Source organism: Cucurbita pepo, chromosome 4 (genome assembly GCF_057944985.1).
Source record: "Cucurbita pepo subsp. pepo isolate OVF chromosome 4, ASM5794498v1, whole genome shotgun sequence".
NCBI classification, from domain to species: Eukaryota; Viridiplantae; Streptophyta; class Magnoliopsida; order Cucurbitales; family Cucurbitaceae; genus Cucurbita; species Cucurbita pepo.
In genome coordinates, this window is record NC_141801.1 from 10,697,387 (window position 1) to 10,719,050 (window position 21,664).

The 21,664-nt window shown below is 34.3% G+C and overlaps 3 protein-coding genes and 2 pseudogenes across 10 annotated transcripts; 4 read left to right on the forward strand and 1 right to left on the reverse strand.

The window, feature by feature from the left end:
* Positions 1–1,763: 1,763 nt before the first annotated feature.
* LOC111793851 (nudix hydrolase 8-like) lies at positions 1,764–4,891 on the reverse strand (annotated as a pseudogene). The gene is made up of 6 exons (XR_015420645.1): positions 4,799–4,891; positions 4,335–4,467; positions 3,834–4,102; positions 3,716–3,778; positions 3,422–3,595; positions 1,764–2,320 (listed from the first exon to the last, which is right to left on the reverse strand). The product of XR_015420645.1 is annotated as a nudix hydrolase 8-like (transcript).
* Positions 4,892–8,074: 3,183 nt separating this feature from the next.
* LOC111793708 (uncharacterized) lies at positions 8,075–12,330 on the forward strand. Of its 6 annotated transcripts, none has more exons than XM_087122895.1 (6): positions 8,075–8,551; positions 8,649–8,838; positions 8,956–9,506; positions 9,677–9,961; positions 10,930–11,055; positions 11,611–12,330. In XM_087122895.1, exons 1-6 carry the CDS (start codon positions 8,420–8,422, stop codon positions 11,722–11,724), a joined length of 1,398 nt encoding a protein of 465 aa, XP_086979021.1. In that variant the 5' UTR covers positions 8,075–8,419; the 3' UTR covers positions 11,725–12,330. The 6 variants fall into 6 exon arrangements, with proteins under 6 accessions (XP_086979021.1, XP_086979022.1, XP_086979023.1 ...); XM_087122896.1 differs by having other exon boundaries at positions 8,076–8,551; positions 10,933–11,055; XM_087122897.1 differs by having other exon boundaries at positions 8,076–8,551; positions 8,661–8,838.
* A 2,369-nt stretch (positions 12,331–14,699) lies between these two features.
* On the forward strand, positions 14,700–16,155 carry LOC111793605 (leucine-rich repeat extensin-like protein 7). Its single transcript, XM_023675562.2, has one exon. The coding sequence runs from the start codon at positions 14,818–14,820 to the stop codon at positions 16,084–16,086; it is 1,269 nt and encodes a 422-aa protein (XP_023531330.2). The 5' UTR covers positions 14,700–14,817; the 3' UTR covers positions 16,087–16,155.
* Positions 16,156–17,418: 1,263 nt separating this feature from the next.
* On the forward strand, positions 17,419–21,633 carry DER1 (DERLIN-1). Of its 2 annotated transcripts, none has more exons than XM_087122980.1 (7): positions 17,419–17,567; positions 17,765–17,900; positions 19,520–19,593; positions 19,733–19,826; positions 20,510–20,638; positions 20,747–20,965; positions 20,999–21,633. In XM_087122980.1, exons 1-7 carry the CDS (start codon positions 17,551–17,553, stop codon positions 21,209–21,211), a joined length of 882 nt encoding a protein of 293 aa, XP_086979106.1. In that variant the 5' UTR covers positions 17,419–17,550; the 3' UTR covers positions 21,212–21,633. The 2 variants fall into 2 exon arrangements, with proteins under 2 accessions (XP_086979106.1, XP_023531299.1); XM_023675531.2 differs by having other exon boundaries at positions 20,747–20,907; positions 21,094–21,633.
* On the forward strand, positions 19,051–19,184 carry LOC111794151 (U4 spliceosomal RNA; annotated as a pseudogene).
* Positions 21,634–21,664: the final 31 nt, after the last annotated feature.

Genomic DNA, 21,664 nt, shown 5'->3' on the forward strand with positions numbered 1-21,664 from the left:
CATTTTCCTTTTCGAAATTTGATACTCTAATCGACCACGGAACTTAATTTACTTTTATAATTATTTTTTTATTTTTTTTTCTGATTCACTTGGCATTTCAATACTACTATATTTCTTTTATTAAATAAACGAAATCTTATTCGGGTATTTTATTAATAATTTGTAAACTTTATCTCTACGAATATGATTTGTAATTTTTTATATAAAATTAGTTAAGACATGTAAAGATATATTTTTTTTTCTTTTTTACATTTAATTAATCAACTTTTAAAAGTATTTAAATTTTAAAAAATATATGATTGGTTATTTATCTAAAATCTAAAAAAATTATTAATGAGTATTATTATCATTTTTTTGAAGTTAAAATATTTGAATGTATAAAAAAATATCAAAGTAAGCATGGATAAATAATAATAAATTATTATTATTATTATTATTATTATTTATCTCCTGAGTTCTAAAATAATACAATTTAATTTTAGGATTCAATTAAAAAATAAATAAATAAATAAAGCTGACCTATTTTGTTGTTAGAAAACCATGGAAAGCTGAGTATAGTCTGTGTATATTTGAAAAATAGAAAGCTGACGTAATTTAATATTTATTTTTTGATTTGACATTCCTACGATGACATACCATTTTATTTATTTATTTATTTTAATCATATCCTCTTGTAATTTTAAACATATATATATATAAAAAGATTACTTCTAGCTCTACATTTTATTTATGTATATTCTCTCACGTCATCCATAAATAATATGAACCCTTAAGAAAATAAAATTGGTTTGGTTTAAATGGAACAAATTTAAAAATTAAATTAATTGATTATAGATTTTTTATACCATATTATGGTCGTAATAGTAAATTTTTGTTGAAAATCCTTAATCAACATGAAATTAACTTTTAATTTAGAAAATAAATGTTGCAGTTGTGTGACTATATACACCCATGAATGTTGTGTTATTAATATTAAAATGTTATTAAGGTATTGACTGTAAATCCAAAAATCAAAAAGTGAAGACCAACCAACCAACCAACCACCGCACTCACTTTGTTAAAGAATCCCGTTGGTGGAGGGAACCTGCCAAAAAAGGAATACATATTCCAATTGAAAAGCTTGAATCTCAGTCCACGTGTCGAAGTCTAATAGGAGAAGAGGAAAAGATAAGGAGCCCGAAAAACACGGGCACCTTGTGCAAAATGGAAATTGGTTTGCTATATTTTACGTTGGATTTTTTGTCTGGTTTCTCTCCTAAAAAAGAAATAAATCAATAATTATCTTAAAGTTAGTTACTTTTTGGCATTTCATTTAAAATGGTCGACTACCAGTGACAAGCAAAAAAGAGAAAATTGTGGAACAAGTTTGGGGGATTGCATTTTTTTTTTTTTTAATAGAATTTTAGCATCCACAATTACTTTTTTCCCCTATAATCTCAACAGTTGAAATGGGTTTAGTGTAATTTCATCTCTTTTTAATAAATTTTTAATTTTTTATATTATTTCTGTCGCATAGATTTATTTATTTTAGAAAAGATTGAATGTAGTAGAGACCTATTGATACAAACTCGAAGCTTCACACGTTTAAGTTCAAATCTACTAGTTAATCTAATATATATATATATATATATATTATATAGATAACGAAGATACATGGGCTTATTGGAAATATACCCATACAATATATGGTGTTAGATTATATTTTTAATGGCTAAGATTAGATGGGATGTTCGAATAAATACATATAAAGCATCATCCTCTTTTCAAATTTGTCCCTATTTTCTTTTACCATTTATTAATTGATACTCAGATCATTTCAATTTCTTTATTTAATAGAATCGAATTTGGCAAGAACGGGGGAGTGTTAAGGATTATTGGGAGTAAGTCTCACATTGGTTAATTTAGTGGAAGATCATGAGTTTATAAATGAGGAATACCATCTTCATTGGTATGAGGCATTTTGGGGAAGTCCAAAGCAAAGCCATGAAAGCTTATGCTCAAAGTGGACAATATCATACCATTGTGGAGAGTCGTGATTCCTAGGGAGCCCATACCAGAAAAGCAACGATTTCCAAGAACATTGAATCGATCTGAAATTGATTAAAGTGAGAAGACAGAGTTTATATCCTCCCAACGATCATATAGAACACGAATGTGATTACCAGGCAGAACATCAGACAAGCAATCCTCCAGAAAATGGTATTGATTTGAAAACAATGGACTGTAAAAATGAAGTGTTAACGTAAACAGTTGGCAATTTCCACACGCCCGAGCAACTACAAGAACATTTCTCTTCACCACAAGCACCTATGAAATAGTTCTAGTATTCATAGAAAAAGAGAATGATGCGATCAATGTACAACTATTGTAGATTTATAACTAAGAACAATATTTTTTCACCATTTTAATATAATGCAAAAGCAAAAAAGTGTGCATTTTAGCTAACTAAATATAACTAAACTATTAGGAATAATGACTTTCCACAATGATATGATATTGTCCACTTTGAGTATAATCCCTCGTGGTTTTGCTTTAGGTTTCCCCAAAAGGCTTCATACCAATGGAGAAGAATTCTTTACTTATTAACCCATAATCATTCCCTAAATTAGCCAAGGTGTGACTCCCTCCCAACAATTCTCAGCAATCCTCCCTCTGAACAAAGTACACTATAGAGCCTCCCCCGAGGCCTATGGAGCTCTCGAACAACCTCATCCTAATCGAGGCTCAACTCCTTCTTTGGAGTCCTCGAACAAAATACACCTTTTGTTCGACACTTGAGTCACTTTTGACTACATCTTCTAGGCTCACACTTCTTTGTTCGACATTTGAGGATTCTATTTACATGGCTAAGTTAAGGGCATGACTCTAATACCATGTTAGGAATAACGGCTCTCCACAATGGTATAATATTGTCCACTTTGAGCATAAGCTCTCGTGGCTTTGCTTTGAGCTTCCCTAAAGGCCTCATACCAATGGAGATGTATTCCTTACTTATAAACCCGTGATCATTTCCTAAGTTAGCCAATGTGAAACTCCCTCCCAACAATCCTCTAACATAAACTAGTTCAGAAACATATTATCGATTAGTTGAAGGTTTAAATCTCACCAAGACATTGAACTCAATAAAACTGGTGTGTGTTTAAGCCCAAAAGGACACTTGAAATTTGAAAGTTAGGCAAAAGGGAGCTGGTTTATATTATGCTACAAGTTTGCTAATCCTACTTCTAACATAACCATGTGTTTGACAAATTGAGACTGACATTTAAACTTTTGTAAAACCAAACATGTGCTAGGGCAATTTAAGTTTTTCACTTTTAAACTACACAGGTTCAACGTTTTACACTCATGAACCAAATGCTACCAATGTAAAGTGAATGAAATCATATCAATAAGGACGTAAAAGGATCTTATTCTATTAAACAGAGAGAAAAGCAGTTGTAAAGTGGAAAACAGGTACCTCCTCGTTGTCATTGATGAGGAATGCTACAACGCCAATATGATGCGAGGGGCCAGAAGGGAGCATGCAGGACAAAGTAGGAATTCAGTAAGTGAGCATGACATATCCAGCTTCAGCATGATGAGAGTTGAACCCCTCCTGAAAGTAACAACTCTAAAATATCTAATAATGGCTATGGAAGTTCACATTCGAGAATCTGATGCCACAGCTTTTGCAGTGATTGAAAGTGTGAACTAAAAATATCAGTTATTATCTCACATCAATGGCCACAGAAACAAGTTCAGCTTGCTCTGTTTGTAATTTGGAAGGAAAAAAAAGGTTCTAGGCACAGAGATCTCAAGAAAACTGTGGTATAAAGAAGAAAGGGAAACTTTACTTTTTCCCAGACCTTGAGCTTTCATTGGAAGAGAGATGCCTGGAGAGCTGATGCAAAGGCGTTTGCAGAAGAGGGTAGGCTCTCTGAATTAATGATGACCCCTTCGTATTCATCATTCCAGTGATCTAGAAGTTCCACGTCCACGATTGGTGTATAAATGTCAGGAGACAAAACATCAAGTGCTGTTCTTTTGGGTCCAATGTTACCATTGATGAGAATAAGTTTTCTAGTACTTGAAGTTTCTGGTAGACCATCCTTGTTCAAGATATCTGGATAATGGGAAAGTCACATTAAAGAAGAAAAATTAATTCATTTCGATTCTTTAAGAGAGGAGTGATTATATGGAAGTTGAAACCCAACTCCACCAAAAAAAGTCAATGATTGGTTAAGAATCACGGATCTCCACAATGGTATGATATTGTCCACTTTGAGCATAAACTCTCGTGGTTTTACTTTGGGCTTCTCCAAAAGGCCTCATACCAATGGAGATGTATTAATTACTTATAAACTTGTGATCATTTCCTAAATTAGCCAACGTGGGACTCCCTCCCAACAATCCTCGAACAATCTTCCACGTTGAAAGATGGAAAAAAATTCTACCTTTAGGGTAGCCCTGGAAACTTGACCATCTTGTCTAAGGAAGGCGCATTTTTCTTCCTTCTGAAGAAACAAAACTGCAGTCAGCTTCTTTCCATATAGATATGTTCAAACATGCTGGAATATTCAAATGAGTCGACGATGCACAAGTAAACAAAGAAAAAGAATATGAATAAAAGCAAGAGTAGCATCGGCAGAGCAACCACTACATTGAAAAAATGATTCAGACATTGTATCAAACACCTTATGGGCAAAAGGAATCATCCATAAACACGAGTTCATCTCCTCACCAAGACCACTTATCAACACCATCCATAAGATAAAGAATGAGAATATAGTGCATATTATTAAGCATGTCGTGGTTTTACCTGGCATTTCTTCAGAAGAATATCGAACAATTCCGCTCGGTTTATGCTGCAATTTTTGGTGGCATGTGGGATAATGTTCTTATGCTCTTCCATACCCCTCTTCAAGACACTTCAACTCAATGTCGTCTGGAATTTGAAAGCCAGATTAAAGAGAAACTCGTGATTTCCTTTTCTCCCTCCCTTTTTGGTTGACCCCAAAAGCAAAAGATATATGAATATTAGAGAGTGGAATTTAAGAGAATTTCTCACATTTTAAAATTTTCTTTTACTAAAAAACTAATAATAATAATAAATCCCATATCAATTGAAATATCACCGTAAGCATCCATATAAATATTTTAATTTTTGTAAAAGAAATATTTGAAGTCAAACTATATATATTTGGCTTGAAATTAAATAACACTTCAATTATATTTATATATATATAGAAGCTATAATAAGGTGCATAAATTAAATAATGTCTGTTTATATATTAATTGGAATATTTAATGTCACATGCGTATAAAATCATTATAAAGATTTTAAATTAATTATGTAAAATGACATATATGTCTGATAATTTGTTTTTTTAAAAATACAATTAAAGCCACAAAAGTAGAACAACCAATAGGATTGCATTAATTGCTATGAATCTTGGTTATCCAAATTAAAAATGCATTTATTTATTTATTTTTAAATTAAATTACATTTATGGTAGAGACTTTTAAAAGGATAATTAATATATTATTTAATAAATTAGAGTTAAATTGAAATATGTGGTTTTTTTAATGAGTTTTTTATCCAACAACTAAAGACAACCATTTAAACGGTAGACACTAATTGCCCATGTTCGAATTAAGGTATTATGATTTGTTTATTACTTTGTTTAAATAAGTATTAAACAAATAAATTAAAACTAAAAAGCTACAAATATATATATATATATATATATATATATATATATATATATATATATATATATATATATAATGTTGTTGAAGTAGGATAGAAGCTATTTGTCCTAGGTTGGGGACAATAAATTTTTTGGTCCATTTTATTTCGACAACAATAATATGTAACCATATTTCATTAATAATTTTATTTTTATGAAAAAAAAAATCAATTGAGCGGGATTCAGGTACGACATTTTCGTCCCACCTAAGTTGTCAAATCTCATCTCCGACTTTGATACTCACAAAATTAAAATAATTGCTAAAAATTATTGGAGAAAAATATACCCTTTGAAAAGTTTACTCATAAAATAGATTTTTTCTATTTATAAACAACGACCTTTTACAATAATATTATACTTATATGGATGATGGTATATGGCAGAAACATCACCTTCAGTCTCTCTATAAGCTATTGGATGTCCTTCATCCTAACAAGCCTACTAGGGTTGAGAGAGTTCTTTTTTTGGGATCGAGTGAACGATCTCATAGTCCTCCACTGATAGCCTACAAAGTGCTTATTTATATCAAACGTGTACGATACCCGACGGCGAGGATGAGACAAATGCTGCTTGATTGTTGGTCATATGATGGGTAGTCTTAGTGTATATGTCAAAAACCGATTGAAAAGCTCGAACGACAAATGCATCTTCTTTACTTATAAACTCATGATTTTTTCCTTGATTAGGGAACGTGAGACTCCTCCCAACCATATGTAACGAAGGAAAGAAAACCCATTTACAAAAAGACTTGGATTTAATTAGGGTTTTAAAAGAGGAAAATTGGGAAAGGGAGAGAGTTGGTGGGGGAAAGTGGAGGGTTCTGAATCCCATCATTTGGTCTGTGTATTTGTGAATGAGAATGTGAGAACAAAACGTGAAGCCAAGCAATCATCTTATTGTTTTTTTTTAGGCTTTTAATGAAACCATGTAATATTGAAATGTTTGATGTGTGTGTGCTTCTGGTCCAAGTTTCCATAGCCCCTTTTTAGGGTTCTTAATCAGCTCTAATTACAGGCCTTTTCTAGTGGTCCTTCTTCCACTTCTCTCTCTACTCTTGTTTTTCCCTTTCTTATGAAGCAACTTCTTCTTCTTCTTCCTCTTCTTCTTCTTCCTCCTCTCTCTCTCTCTCTCTCATCATTCATGCCCAAAAGGCATCATGCCCACTCATCAACTCATCACCTTCTCTCACTTTCACGCTGGTTCGGGAGGAGAACAAAACATCATTTATGGAAACATTTCCCTAGCCGACGCATTTTAAAGTCCCTAAAGGGGGTGGATTTGGGGGCGGTCTCACATCGAGATTGGAGGAATGAAAGAGGGCCAGTGAGGACACTAGGCCCCGAAGAGGGGTGGATTGTGATGTCTCACATTGGTTGGGGAGGAGAACAAACCACCATTTATAAGGGTGTGGAAACCTTCCAGGGAGGAAAAACCCATAGAGGACAATATCTGCTAGCGATGGATCTGGGACGTTACAAATGGTCTTGAGAGCAAACCCGAAAGGGAAAGTCCAAAAAAGACAATATCTACTGGCGGTGGATATGGGTTGTTATAGTAAAAGACGATCAAAACACAATCAAAGTTGTCATTTTTATATCTAAATTCATATAATTAAAAGAACAATATCTGCTAGTAGTGAAACGAGTTGTTACAGTAAAAGACGGTTCAAAACACAATCAAAGTTGTCATTTTTATATCCAAATTGATATAATTAGGTGAATTAATTAAAGTTCTCATCCTTATTTTCCCATTTTGATTATTTTCTTCACATATATACCTTAGTTTCAACTTTAAACCAACGTCTTGATTCCATGAACTTTTTTATTAAAGCTATGTATTTAATTTGAAATTAGCATGTTCCACCGCAGTCTTTGGCTATCCAAAAGCTACCCAAGTTTTATACTTTCGTTTTGTATTATCAAAGTTGTGGATTGTTTGGAGACGAGTCTCACATCGACTAATTAAGAGGTTGATCATGAATTTATAAGCAAGGAATACATCTCCATTTTAGGGAATCCAAAAACAAAGTCATGAGTAAACAATTATACAATTATGGAGAGTCATGAGTCATGCACTTAACTTAGTCATGTCAATAGAATCTTCAAATATTGAACCACGAAATTGAGACCCTAAAAATTGTAGTCAAAAGAAGAAGTCGAGTCTCGATTAAGGGGAGGCTTGGGTCTATAGTGTCCTGAGCATTGTTGGAAGAGGGGGAGTCCCACCAAGGTCTTTTGGGAGAACTAAAAGTAAAGTCACGAGAGCTTAGACGATATCATAAGATTGTGGAGAGAGCGTGGTTTGGAGAGAGAAAAGGAGGAGAGAGAAAGTGAACATGTGGTTTGTTTAATTGAGGAAAGAGGCTAAAAGGTCGGTGGGTTTGTAAGTTGAATTAAGGGCAACCTTCCCTTTTCTTTTATTTCTCAGCTTCTTCTGTCTTCTCTCTATGTTTAAGTTGAGTTAAAGTTAAAGCTACTCTACAATAGCCGCCAGTGAGAAACTAAAACAATTCTAGCCCACTTTTGTTTTGTTCTTCTTCTTCTTCTTCTTCTTCTTCTTCTTCATCCTTCTCCTTTTGAAAAAACGGTGGCGTTTCAACTGATTGCGGCGGCTACACCTCCATATATTCATAAACCTCTCTTCCTCTTGGACATGAACCACCACAACTCCGTTCAAGAAACCATAAAGATATGAGAAATAGTAAAATCGGTTCAATCGTTGGCGGCGGCTCCGATTCTTTACTAGATGCAAAGCTTGAACAGCATCAGATGTGTGGATCCAAACACTGCCCTGGTTGCGGCCATAAGCTTGAAGGAAGGCCGGTACTGATTTTTTTTTTTTTTTTTTTTTTTTTTTTTGAGTGAATTTGATTCATATATGATAATTAAGAGAAACCCAGTAATTAGTTTTGATTGGAAGAGGGTTTATCAGGATTGGGTCGGCTTACCAGCCGGAGTGAAGTTTGATCCGACCGATCAAGAATTGATCGAACATCTAGAAGCAAAAGTTAAAGCAAAAGACATGAAATCTCATCCTTTGATTGATGAGTTTATTCCCACAATTGAAGGAGAAGATGGAATTTGTTATACCCATCCCAAGAAACTTCCAGGTTGTTTACTTTTTTTTTTCCGACTAATTTAATGAATGATCATGGATTTAACAAAATTAGTGGACAATATCATACTATTGTGCAGAGTTGTGATTATTTTTTCTGTGTCCATAATAGGAGTTAGTAGGGACGGATTGAGTAGGCATTTCTTCCACCGGCCGTCGAAAGCGTACACGACGGGGACGAGAAAGCGGAGGAAAATTCAAACGGAGTGCGACTTACGGGGTGGCGAAACGCGGTGGCACAAGACGGGGAAGACCCGACCGGTGATGGCGAGTGGCAAGCAAAAGGGCTGCAAGAAAATCTTGGTTCTTTACACAAACTTCGGCAAGAATCGGAAGCCGGAAAAGACGAATTGGGTCATGCATCAATACCATTTGGGACAGCATGAGGAAGAGAAAGAAGGAGAATTGGTGGTGTCGAAGATATTTTATCAGACACAGCCACGGCAGTGCAACTGGTCGGACAGAAGCCTTGCGGCGGCGGAGACAGGTTTTGAGGTTGTTGCAAGTGGGAGCAGCTGTTCTTCCATGGCTCAAGCCGACGAAATGTCTCCGGCTGGCGGTGGTGTTGGAGCTTCCATTTCTAGCTTCAGTTCGTTGGACATTCAACATCTCAAATCTGACCATTTTGGGTTTGGCCCATTTAGAACAACAAGCTTTGACGAGGTTATTTCTGACCATATTAGGCACATTTAATATTTACCCAAACAAAAAGATTTAAACTTTAGAGGTTAAAACATAAACCCAATTCACAGTGAAAAGCGTTTAAAATATTAGAAATTAAATCAAAATCAGTGGTAAAAACTAACCTGATAAACACTAGGAACATATTGCAGGTGGGAATGAAAGGCCGAACAAGCGGCGGCGCATGCAGCAGCAGTGGCGAGTTTGAGCTGCGAGACCACCACCATCAGCTTGTGGTGGCCCACAACGACCAGCATCGTTCTATTGTTCACCATCATCTACCAACCACAGCCTTCCACATCAGCAATCATCCGAGTCATCAAATCTCCGCCATTATCTCTCCTCCGCCGCCGCCTCCTCCTCTTCTCCTCCTTGATCACGATTCATTTCATCATCCTTCTCCGATCATAATCCAAAATCAACAATTTCATCAGCAGGTACTATAATTAATGGTCTCTTTTTTTTGGTGTTTTTAATGGTGAGGATAATATATGGTGGTTTTGTTTATGTGTGCATTAAAAGAAGAGATGAAATAATGGGATTTTGCATGTGGGGTTTGGTCACTCGTCTCATTTCTCGAGAAAGATTGAATTTTGGAAGGTATTCAGTTATAGACATTGAAACTAATACTTTGTGGTTTGGTTTGAATGACTTTTTCCATTAACGTAGAAACATAAAAGAGTAACTAAAGATAAAAGAGAGAATTCTCTACACAGTACGTTCATTGGAGAAGAGCTTAGGGGTTAATCATGAGTTTATAAGTAAAGAATACATCTTTTTTGGTATGAAGTCTTTAGCCACGAGAGCTTATGCTCAGAATGGATAATATTATATCCTTGTAGAGGGTCGTGGTTTCTAACATGGTATCATAGCTTAATCATGTCAATAGAATAGAATACTTAAATGTAGAACAGGCAAGTTGTGAGAAAGTGTCGAACAAATGGTATAGTTTGTTCGAGAGCTCCAGAGAAGGGAGTCGAGTCTTGATTCAGGAGAGGTTGTTCGAGGGCTCTATAGGCCTTGGAAGAGGCTTTATAGTATATTTTGTTCGATGGGAGATTTCTTGAAGATTATTGGTAAAGGAGTCTTAGGGTCCTTTGTTATAAGGCCTTTGGAGGAATCAAGAGCAAAGTCATGGGATCTTATACTCAAAGTGGACAATAATGATATCATTTTAGAGGGTCGTCGTTCCAAAGAGTTAAAACATAGGTTATCAGCCAAATGTTTGAGTAAGTTACGGTGAGAATAGGGTTAAAGAAGATGTCGGGCAAAAAGGAAACAAACATGGAAGAGTAGTGTCGGGAAATAGAGTGAGTTAAATTTAGTTGAAATGATTAAGGTAATGATTGTTGTCTGTGTTTTTATGTCTGGAAATGAAAATGACTGCGTGAAATGGAAACATGAGCAGCAGCAGCAGGAGGAAGGTGAAAGTGAGCATCATAAAATGGGAGGAAGGTCGGCGTCAGGCCTGGAAGAACTCATCATGGGCTGCACTTCTTCTTCTTCTTCTTCCATCAAACATCACCCACCTGTGAGTTCTTTACAATACATCTTTTTTTTTTTTTTTTTTTTTTTCTCTCTTTCTTTTTCTTTACTTTTTTACTCTGAATTCCATGAACCCCGCTACCTTTTTTATTTATTTATCCAGAAAAAAAAAAAAAAAAAAAAAAAAAAAGGTTCAAAAGAACAGTAAGAAAAAAGAAAAAGATAGAAATTGGAGTACTTACCTTCTCTTTAGGGTTTGAATTTAGTTTCAATTTTAACTTTATAATTCAAAACGTCACTATTTTATCCATATAGTTTAGACAAATTTTCTTATAATTTTAAATATTAGATTAAATTTACATTTTAATTATTTATACGGTCACTAATATTACGTGTTTTGATAATAAAGTTATGAGCTAGTGTGTTATGTAATGCGTAATGGGATTTTTTAGGGTTTAAGGCGAGTAATAGTGGAAGCAAATGAGTAGGTTAACAATCACATTTAAATGTTTTAAGATTTAGAATCCAAGCCTAAACTATATAAATATATTTTTAAAAATTGTAATTTGTTCGGTAATCGATTAACTTTTGTTTGACAAAGTGGGTTTTGGAGCAGGAATCATCCATATCGAGTAGTCGAGAGGCAGATCAATGGATGAAGTATTCATCATTTTGGCCCGAGTCGGACAACCCGAATCTCCACGGTCATGGATAGTCAAAAACAAAAACCATTCTCCACATTATTGGTATTTTAAGCTTTCAAATTTGTTGAATTGAAACACACCCCAAAGTTCAAATATATATATATTTTTGTCTCGAAGCCAAAAAAAAAAAAAAAAAAATCCCAAACCAAAAACCCATGAGGATCACCGATCGACCCTTTTTCACTTCTCGGATCCTACCCAAACCCAACTCCCCTTCAACTTCCTTAGATATAATGACCCCTTTTCACTTCTCGAATCCTACTCGAACCCAACTCCCCTTCAACTTCCTTAGATATAATCGACCCTTTTTCACTTCTCGAGTCCTACCCGAACCCAACTCCCCTTCAACTTCCTTCTCACACTCTTTAGAGAGAGTGAAATTAAAGGAAAAGTAAAAGAACCATATACATACACACATACGTATACATATATATGAATAGGTGCATGAAAGTTGTGACCCTTATAATGATTACACATCATCTTTATTACCATTCATTCTCTTTATGGGTAAATTATTCTTTTTTCAAAGAACAAAAAGAAAAAGGATATAATTTGTATTCACTCTTCCTTCTTTTCTCTCAACCTCAAACTCGGAAATTTGCAGAAACATTCTTGGATTTTATTCCTTCATGTTCTTGCATTAATTTATTTTCTTTTTCTTTTAATCATCATTATAATAATAATAATAATAATAATATATGTAATGGAGAACAAAGTGTAAGTATCTTTAGGATAAGAGAATAAAATAATAAATCGACCCAGTGAAAAATTAAAAAATAAATAAATAAAAAAAGTGGGAAATTTGATGGTGAGGGAATAAAGGAGGAGAGGACAAGAATAAACTTTAGGGTAGAAAAAGTGCCGGAAATAACAACCAATCACCAATTTCTTCTCTTTATTACTTTATTTTTTGACTAATCCTTAAACTCCAATAATTAATTACTTTAATGTGGTCCTTTTTATTATTTTTCATCTAAATTAAATATTTTTTTTTTAAATGTCTATTTTGTCGCGTTGAAAATGGTTAAGAGGGAGTCACACATAAAGTCACGAGAGCTTATGCTAAGGTCCATAGAAAAGCCCACCCTTGTTAAAACGAGTCTCAGATCCATAGAAAAGCCCAGCCCGTAAAATATGGGCTGCTAAAGGCGTGAAGCCCAGATGAGGAGCCCAAACTTGTGGGGTACGTTAGGGCGTAGGTTATAACCTGTCAGCTCCCTTATTATTATTATTATTATTATTATTATTATTATTATTATTATTATTATTATTATAATTATCCAGCTGCCCTGTCCTGCCCTATCCCGTCGACTTTATTATTGGTTTTAAATTAGGGAAGGGTAAATAATTGAATGATTGATTACCCAAAATGCTTGTGAAAGCGCGAAGTGTGTAATAAAAATGTGTGCTTTTATTGTGGCGGAAATAATTGAAAATATTATTTGGTTGGCTTCCTATTTATTATGATAATTAAAATTCATTTATATATTCCCTCCAATTGATGTGATTATTTTGCTGTCCATGTCCTTGTCGTGTCCGATATTTAATGAAACCCTAGCCTTTGACTTTTATTGTCTTCTCTTCAAACTATCTTCCAATTCTCTTTCGTTCTTCCCTTTTATTTCCATTAAATTTAACTAAATATATACAAACTCATCTTAGATGATAAACGAGATGAAGTTACGTGTAACATAGAAAACAACACTCTAATGCCTGCCTTGTAATACTCCTAATCTATATACACCAGATATTGTCTGCTTTGATCCGTTACGTATTGTTGTTAGTCTCATGTTTTTAAAACGCGTATACTATGAAGAAGTTTCCACCCCCATATGAAGAATGTTTCGTTTCTTTCTCCAATTGATGTGCAATCTCACAATCCACCCTCTTGGAGGCCAACATACTTGGTGTCTGACTCTAATACCATTTGTAACAACTTAATCCCACTGCTAGTAGATATTGTCTGTTTTGGTCTATTATGTTATCGCTGTTAGTATCACGGGTTTAAAACGTATTTACTAGAGAGAAATTTTCACGTACTTATAATGAATGTTTTGTTCCTCACTCTAACCGAACCTCAAACTTTTGTACTTGATTTCACCCGCGCACTTGTACATGGGTGTAGATAATAAGAAATTTAAAGTTAAACAGTATTTTTTATTTATTAAAAGTTAATCTTAAGCATATTGTTTTTACCTATTTGTCCTCTAGATTAAAAGTTGAGATAATTATGAATCTTTCTTTAATATATATGAAAATTCAATTTTCTAAATTTAACTTTAGTGATATTCGTTTATCTTTTATTTATTCCCTCACTTTTCTTAAAAAGAAATATTTGATATGAAATTAACAACGCTCTTGAGCTGTTTTTATTTATAATAATAAAAAAAAAAATTATCATATTAATAAAATATTTTTTAAATAATATTCAAACAAAATTTCAAAACAACATATACTTAAATTAATTAATAAATAATATACAGAGAAATATATTTACTAATGTTATATGCAAATTAATTATATTTTGTTGCTATTTTATTATTTTTATGGCATAATAATATACATTAATTGAAAATAAAACTCCAAAATTATTGTTGGCAGACAAAACAAAAAATAAAAGAAATTGGTAATCATTAGTGTAAAATTAAGCACACAAAACAAAAACGAGCTAGTTCACGAGACGGTCATTCCACAATTAATCACATTATAATTAGATAAAATTAAAAAAAATAACAATTAAATAAAACAAAAAATATTAATAATTAGAAAGCTAAATTACTAATCTAGTCTTTAGATTTGGTGTTCTATATTTTTCTGAGAAATGTCAAAAAATTCTTAAATTAATAATTTTGGAATATTTTTGTAACGAATAAAGATATTTTCGAATCAAAACACCAATAAATTTTATTCAAAATTAACCATTTAAAAGTTTATTATAATTTTTTTTTTAACTTTAACAAAAAAAAAGTCCTTGGGTCTTACGGTCAATTCACACCTGCTACCCTCCCCGAGGCCGCACCCTCTTTTGACAAAAACCTCACCGGCTCAAACATTTTCATCTCCTTCTTCGAGAAAACAAAATAAAATTAAAAAAAAAAAAAAAAATGAAAAGCTTCCCAATTCTCACTTGTCTCTTCTTCCTACTCACAAACCCCACTGCAACTGAAACCTTCGGAGTCGGCGTCAATGGCGGAGTCGCCGTCAATGGGGGAATCGGCGTCGGGATCACTATCGGCAACGGTGGTGGGCCAGGCGTATGGATTGGCGGAAACGGTGGAAAAACGCCATCTGGGCCTCCGACGCCGAGGCTGAACAGAGGCTACGCCGCCCTCCAAGCATGGAAATCCGCCATTACAAGTGACCCACTTGGAATTTTGAGCAGTTGGGTCGGCCCCAATGTGTGTTCTTACAAAGGGGTTTTCTGTGCACAAGTTCAAGACGAAATGACGTCGTCCCCCGTCGACATTATCGCCGGAATCGACCTCAATCACGCCAATCTAGCAGGTACTCTCGTGAATCAGCTCTCTTATCTCACGGAAATCACTCTGTTTCACCTCAACTCCAACCGATTTTCCGGCACCGTTCCCGATACCTTCCGACAAATGTCTTCCCTCCAAGAACTAGATCTTAGCAACAATCTTTTTTCCGGTCCTTTTCCAATTACCACATTATATATTCCGAATCTCGTCTATTTAGACCTGAGATTCAACGATTTCTCCGGCCCAATTCCAGAAGACATCTTCAATAAAAAACTCGACGCCATTTTCCTCAACAACAACCATTTCGACGGCGAACTACCACAGAATCTGGGGAATTCCCCTGCTTCTGTCATTAATTTAGCTAACAACAAGTTGTCTGGGAATATCCCAACTGGGTTCGGGATCTTGGGTTCATCACTTAAAGAAATCTTGTTCTTGAACAACCAATTAACTGGTTGCATCCCCGAAGGAATCGGGCTTTTCTCAGAAATGCAAGTGTTCGATGTTAGTTTCAATTCATTGATGGGTCATTTGCCTGATACTCTGTCCTGTTTGAACGACATCCAAATTCTAAATTTCGGCCACAACCGCCTTTCCGGTGTTCTTCCCGATTTGATCTGTTCGTTGAAAAGCTTGGTGAATCTGACGGTTTCTTTCAACTTTTTTTCCGGAGTGAGCCAAGAATGTTCGCATCATTTTCTGGGGAATTTGGGATTTGATTTCTCAGGAAATTGCATTCCTGGAAGGAACATGCAGAGGCCTCCGCCTGAATGTTCTATGATTCCTGGTGGGAGTTTGAATTGTCTTAGGTTACCTCCTGTCGTGAAGCCTCTTGTCTGTGGAACACTGGCTGAGACAACAGACAGTGATCATCCCAGCTCGTCGCCGCCATGAGAAAAAAAACGAATTTTTGTGATGAGTTTGTCATTCATTCAACACTGATTAATGAAATGTTTTGGCTAATTTGTTCGCCGGCGAGTTTTGATTGATTGTCGTTTGTGAAATTCTTAGCTAATTTGTGTTGGATGATAAAAGTCCCACATCTATCGATTAATTTAGAGCCGTTTTGGAGAAGTATAAAGTAAAGTCACAAGAGCTCACACTCAAAACAACAATATCATACCATTTAGAGAGGGGCTGGTTTAACAATTTGTTCATTAATTACATGGATAATGCTGCTAACTACACTTAAACAGACTACTAAGTAAGATTAAAAAACAAACAAAATCTACTTCTCGTATTTAAATATAATGTTTTAAAACATTTTGATTCCAGGTGGCAAGGAAATAGACAGTAATCAATCACTATAAAGTGGAAATTCAGAAAATTATATATAAAAATAATTGTTTATGGGAAGAATATCTTCCTTGTCGTAGAAAGAGACAAATCAGTTCTCCATAATACTTTTTTTTTTTCTAGATTTATACTTTTAATTTTAAATTTCAATTATCACCCAAAATACAATTATTGGAAATCGACAATAGTTTTTTTTTTATTTAAAAAAAATATATTAAAATATAAAACTTTGTAGCTCTATAACTGTCCCATGTGACATTTGTGACATATGTGCCCCGATCTACACTACCATTAGCCTATGGCCACCTGGTGAAATCCCCCTCTAGAAGGGGCATAAATGGAATTTCCAGTGAATATTTTTACATATGTAATGAAGTGAAAAATATGTGAAATGAGATAAAAAGAAACTATATTGTCCTTTTAAAACCCACTTCTAATTACATATAATTCCTCAATAAGTTTTAGCTAAACAATTTTAAAATTATTAATTTTTAATAATGTATATAGAAAATATTATTTTGTTAAAAAAATATGTTTTATTTTCTCGTAAAGGTCGAAACTTTATTAATTTTTAATAAGTGTATTATGATTAATAGGAAATTAGATAATGAAAATTAGAATAAGTTAAGATGAAAGGATATTGGGCTGGATAAGGGGGCGGCCCATGTTGAAGATAGAGAGCGACAACCCACATGGAGAAAGCAACTGACATGCGTAGTTCCATTTACAAGGACGTGCCACCTGGCACCTCTCTGGGCCCCACAAATCTCTGATGAGAAATGCAATCTGGAGCTGTCCTTGGGCCTAGCCCATATTATGATATGGGCTTAATGAGTACATTTTAGCAAGCCCATTAATCCGCACGTGCGAGACGGAAGTGGAACATTTTGGGTCTTATTTGGTTCTATTCCTTTTCTTTCGCCTATATATTCTGGCGTTTCTATTGTCCTACTGATTTCTTGTTTGCTAAGGTTTGTTCGTCTTCAAGCGGTGAAATTTCTTAAAGAAGACTTAGAGATCTCTAGTTCTAAAGCTGCTTCGAGTTTGATTTCTGCTTCTACAATGTCTTCTCCGGCCGAGTAATACTGCCTCTCCATTTCTATTTCCTGTTTGAAACTCAATTTATGAATTCTGTATTTCGTTTCTCTGCTGTTCGATGCTGCAATTTGATTACTTTTGATTTTTTTTTTTTCTGATGTTCAATGTCTGCTGTCATTGTGTAGTTTGATTTTAATCTGGAACCTGACCATTTTTTATTTTTTTTTTCACGATTCAGATATTACAACTCTCTTCCGCCTATAAGTAAGGCGTATGGAACCCTATGCCTTTTGGCGACTACAGTCTTCCAACTTGGCTTGTTAAATCCTAATTTTATTGCGTTGCATTTCGGACTCATATTCAAGCGTTTTCAGGTATTGACTTGAATTTATCTGTTCAATTTTTGTTCTTTTTAAACATCTGCTGACTCTTGCTTTCATTAGTGTTTTTATTCTGTTTATCCAACATTCTTCTTGATCATTCTTTATCTTTCCAAGGGGCGTTGAATTTCATACTTATGAGTGGATATGGAATTCTTGGATTTCAATAATTTCCTGGTTGGTTGACCTATCGGTTATATTCTCGATTGATAATTTTACGGAGGCGATAAATATCAGATAAAACTCAGAATTGGAAACAATGAATGAAGATGGGATTTATTTCGAAATGAATTCCGTTATTCGGTTGAGATCAAAATAAATAAATTCTTAGTTAGTGCAAGGAATGTTAGACTGTTCGAGAATATTTTATTAGAAAAGTTATTGATGGGAACATTGGAATCATCTTTAACTTAACTTTTGAGGTAATGGTTCAAGTCTTTGATAGCGACTTTAGCAACTATGTAGTAAATTCTCCTCTCATTAATTAGTACTAATTTTCATTAGTGTGGGTTCCTTTGAACTCCAATAAAGGTTCTTGTTTTTGGTAGGAACTTTTGGGATTGGATAGTTTTGTCATTTTTCTCCATATCGTTTAATTGTGTCTTACTTTTCTAAAATAAGGTCATGGTCTTAAGCCAAAGGGACTTTCCATTTAGGATATCAAGGATTATACGATCTTTTTTAATGTCAAATCTTGTAAGGTAAGGCAATCATCCCATCGGACTGATTGAGACACCCTCAATGTTAATCTATCCTTCCGTACTTGTTCTGTATATTTCCATAGTCTGGAGGTTATAAATCTCTTTAATTTTTGAAGTCCCTATTCCAAACAAGAGGAATAGAATTAGATATAGAACAGTTCAAGTAAATTCAAAATGAAAGTTGACCGACAAATCTCTTCATCCTAAACCCGGTGAGGAGGAATAGAAACTTGGTAAAATTTATTGCTCATTTTTAAGTTTTGTATGAAGCCTAATGGCAAATTCTTTATCAAACGTCAATTTATGAAGTAAACAGTAAAGATATCTAAAAGCAGTGAAGGGAGATACACAAGAACCAGAGTTTTTACATGAAATCCAATCCAGGAAAATTATGGTAGAAACAAGTTAACTTATGCTATGGATTTTAAATTCTGACGAGAAGAATCTTTGCTCTTAGGGAAATGACACAACTTGTGAGGTTCTAACCGAGGTGTGTCTATTGCTGGTTGAGAATTAATGCTAAAAAGAAAAGAACTAGCAGTTATTGTTTCTTGAATCTCGTCAATATTTGCCTATAGAATCATTGTTTTTCATCTAGGAAGTTGGTCTTTCATATCAAAGGAAGTGGTTTTGAAAAAAATTGAGAGAACAGTATAAGTTTGGCCCCTCTCTCTCTCGCCTTTTTGTTTTTGTGGTGGAATTACTTGTGCTTATAAATTTAGGTCTAACAGCATCTGATTTTTCAGTGGAAATGACTGTGCCTTAAATAAGTCATGAACTAGAACGTTCTTTACATTGAATATTCTTAAATGATGGATGCCTTTCCCTTTGCAGTAATTCTTTAATGTGAATTCCAATATATTCTTTCCATTACTATTAATAATATTTATCGAAGGCTACCTTTATTTTCAGGTATGGAGGCTATTCACAAACTTCTTCTTCCTTGGAAAATTCTCTATCAATTTTGGAATTCGTTTACTAATGATGTAAGTTTTTGTGTGTGATAACTTTTATTTTTATACATGAACTACTAGCAGTACTTTTTCATGAAGGTGAAGGGTTTGTGTTAAAACTTTCATAAAGGTTTATGATGCACTAATAGTTTTTGTGTTTGTGCCCTCGCAGAGCAAGGTATGGTGTTCAACTTGAGAATGGACCATTTCAGAGGCGAACAGCAGACTTTCTATGGATGATGATATTTGGAGCCTTAACATTATTGGTGCGTGAAGATCTTTATTAAGTTATTCCTTTAGATTGGCCCTTTTGTATTCTTTCACTTTTGGTTGGAAGCTTAGTTTTTTCGACAAAAAAAGGTTTAGATGCAGAGGTTCTTTTCAGTTTTATCTGTTCGTAAAAATAGTAGATTTTGCAGATGACACCTAATGGTTAAACTGTTTTATGTCATTTAGAAGTGATAGTAATGTTGTGAGGGAAAGATGTGTGAAAAGGCCACCGGACTTTTGGTTGTTTTTTTCCTTGTTCCAAATTATTTTGATGGTACTTAATCATTTGCAATTTCATGAAGCATATCATCCGTTGGTTAAAAAATCATTATTGCAATTTCATGAAGCATATCATCCGTTGGTTAAAAAATCATTAGTTAGTTCAATGTTCGGTTGTTCCGAGTTCTTTTTTTTTTTTTTTTTTTTTTTTTTTTTTTTTTTTTTTTTTTTTTTTGCATTATGTATCATTGTGTGACTAGTAGGTGAAGATTTTCCAACGGCTTTACTCTTTTGTATTTCTGTTCCTCGGGGATTTTTTTTTTTTTCCTCATGAAATCCTCCCATCTAAGAGTTTTTGCTTGTTTGAACCTTTATTTAGTTTGTGTATTTGTGCATATCAAAATGTATTTACGCTGATTCGTGACAAGCTTTCTTTTTATGGATACTTCCTCTTGTGTAGGTACTTTCTGCTATACCAATCTTCTATTCATCATTCTTAGGGATATCACTTGTGTTTATGCTTCTCTACGTCTGGAGTAGAGAATTTCCTACTGCACAGATCAACATATATGGCCTTGTGACTCTTAAGGTACGACCAATAGCAATGATTTAGGTTTCAAATTGTACCTTTTTTTCACCACGGGATTGTGTTTCAGTTCCTAATATCTGCATTACAAATGTAATGCTTTTTGTGCAGGCATTTTATCTGCCATGGGCCATGCTAGCGCTGGATGTCATTTTTGGTTCACCTCTTGTACCTGATTTACTTGGAATCTTAGCAGGGCATTTGTATTACTTCTTGACCGTGTTGCATCCTCTGGCAGGCGGAAAGAACATATTGAAAACTCCATTTTGGGTGTATCCTTCCTCGTTTTGTTTTTTAACTACAAATATTCCTTGCCTTGTTAGTTTGAGATTATCGTGCATCTATAGTTATCACATCCCTCTGTTCTGCCTATTTATATACTATATATATACTCATCCGTTGGGTTTTTGTATTGCTTGCCCTGCTTTTATTCAGCGTATCTTTAACAATTTCTACAGACAGAGGTTAGTATCAAGGTGGAGGATAGGAGCACCACCAATTCAACGTGCAGCAGTACCTGATGATAGGGGTACAAGTGGAGCTTTCAGAGGGAGGTCTTATCGGCTCAATGGCTAAACTACTATTCTGTGTAAGAAAAAGATTGAGATCTTAACACACGAGTTTTCTAGATTGTGCCTGCTAACATCGAATGGTATACAAAAAGATGGGAGGAAAGAATTCATTTAGAAGTTCATCTCAAGCTAATGTTGCATTTATGTCATGATTAGCGATCAGCAGGTGCTCTCGTCTTTCGTTGTAGCAATTTGGATTACCCGAATCTTGTACTGCGAAGGATAGTTGGCTAGAATCACGATGGTCGATTCGTGAGTTTCGCTTTGAGAGATTGCTCCCAAACTCTGTAACCCTAAAAACTCCCAACTGTTCCCAATCCTTCTGACTAGAAATTGCAGATATTTTGTTATATTTTTCAAAATTTTAAATATGGTATCATGAACATCACACTGGATTATAGTTTCAGGGAATTATTATTTTGGTAACTTTGATGAACTTTTCTATACATATTCAGAA

Coding starts and splice junctions, on each gene's coding strand:
- LOC111793708 (XM_087122895.1), top strand. CDS start 8,420: ATGAGAAATAGTAAAATCGGTTCAATCGTTGGCGGCGGCTCCGATTCT. Junction 8,552..8,648: donor ATAAGCTTGAAGGAAGGCCG/GTACTGATTTTT, acceptor TTTGATTGGAAG/AGGGTTTATCAGGATTGGGT. Junction 9,962..10,929: donor ATCAACAATTTCATCAGCAG/GTACTATAATTA, acceptor TGGAAACATGAG/CAGCAGCAGCAGGAGGAAGG.
- LOC111793605 (XM_023675562.2), top strand. CDS start 14,818: ATGAAAAGCTTCCCAATTCTCACTTGTCTCTTCTTCCTACTCACAAAC.
- DER1 (XM_087122980.1), top strand. Junction 19,594..19,732: donor GGAATTCGTTTACTAATGAT/GTAAGTTTTTGT, acceptor GTGCCCTCGCAG/AGCAAGGTATGGTGTTCAAC. Junction 19,827..20,509: donor TTGGAGCCTTAACATTATTG/GTGCGTGAAGAT, acceptor CCTCTTGTGTAG/GTACTTTCTGCTATACCAAT.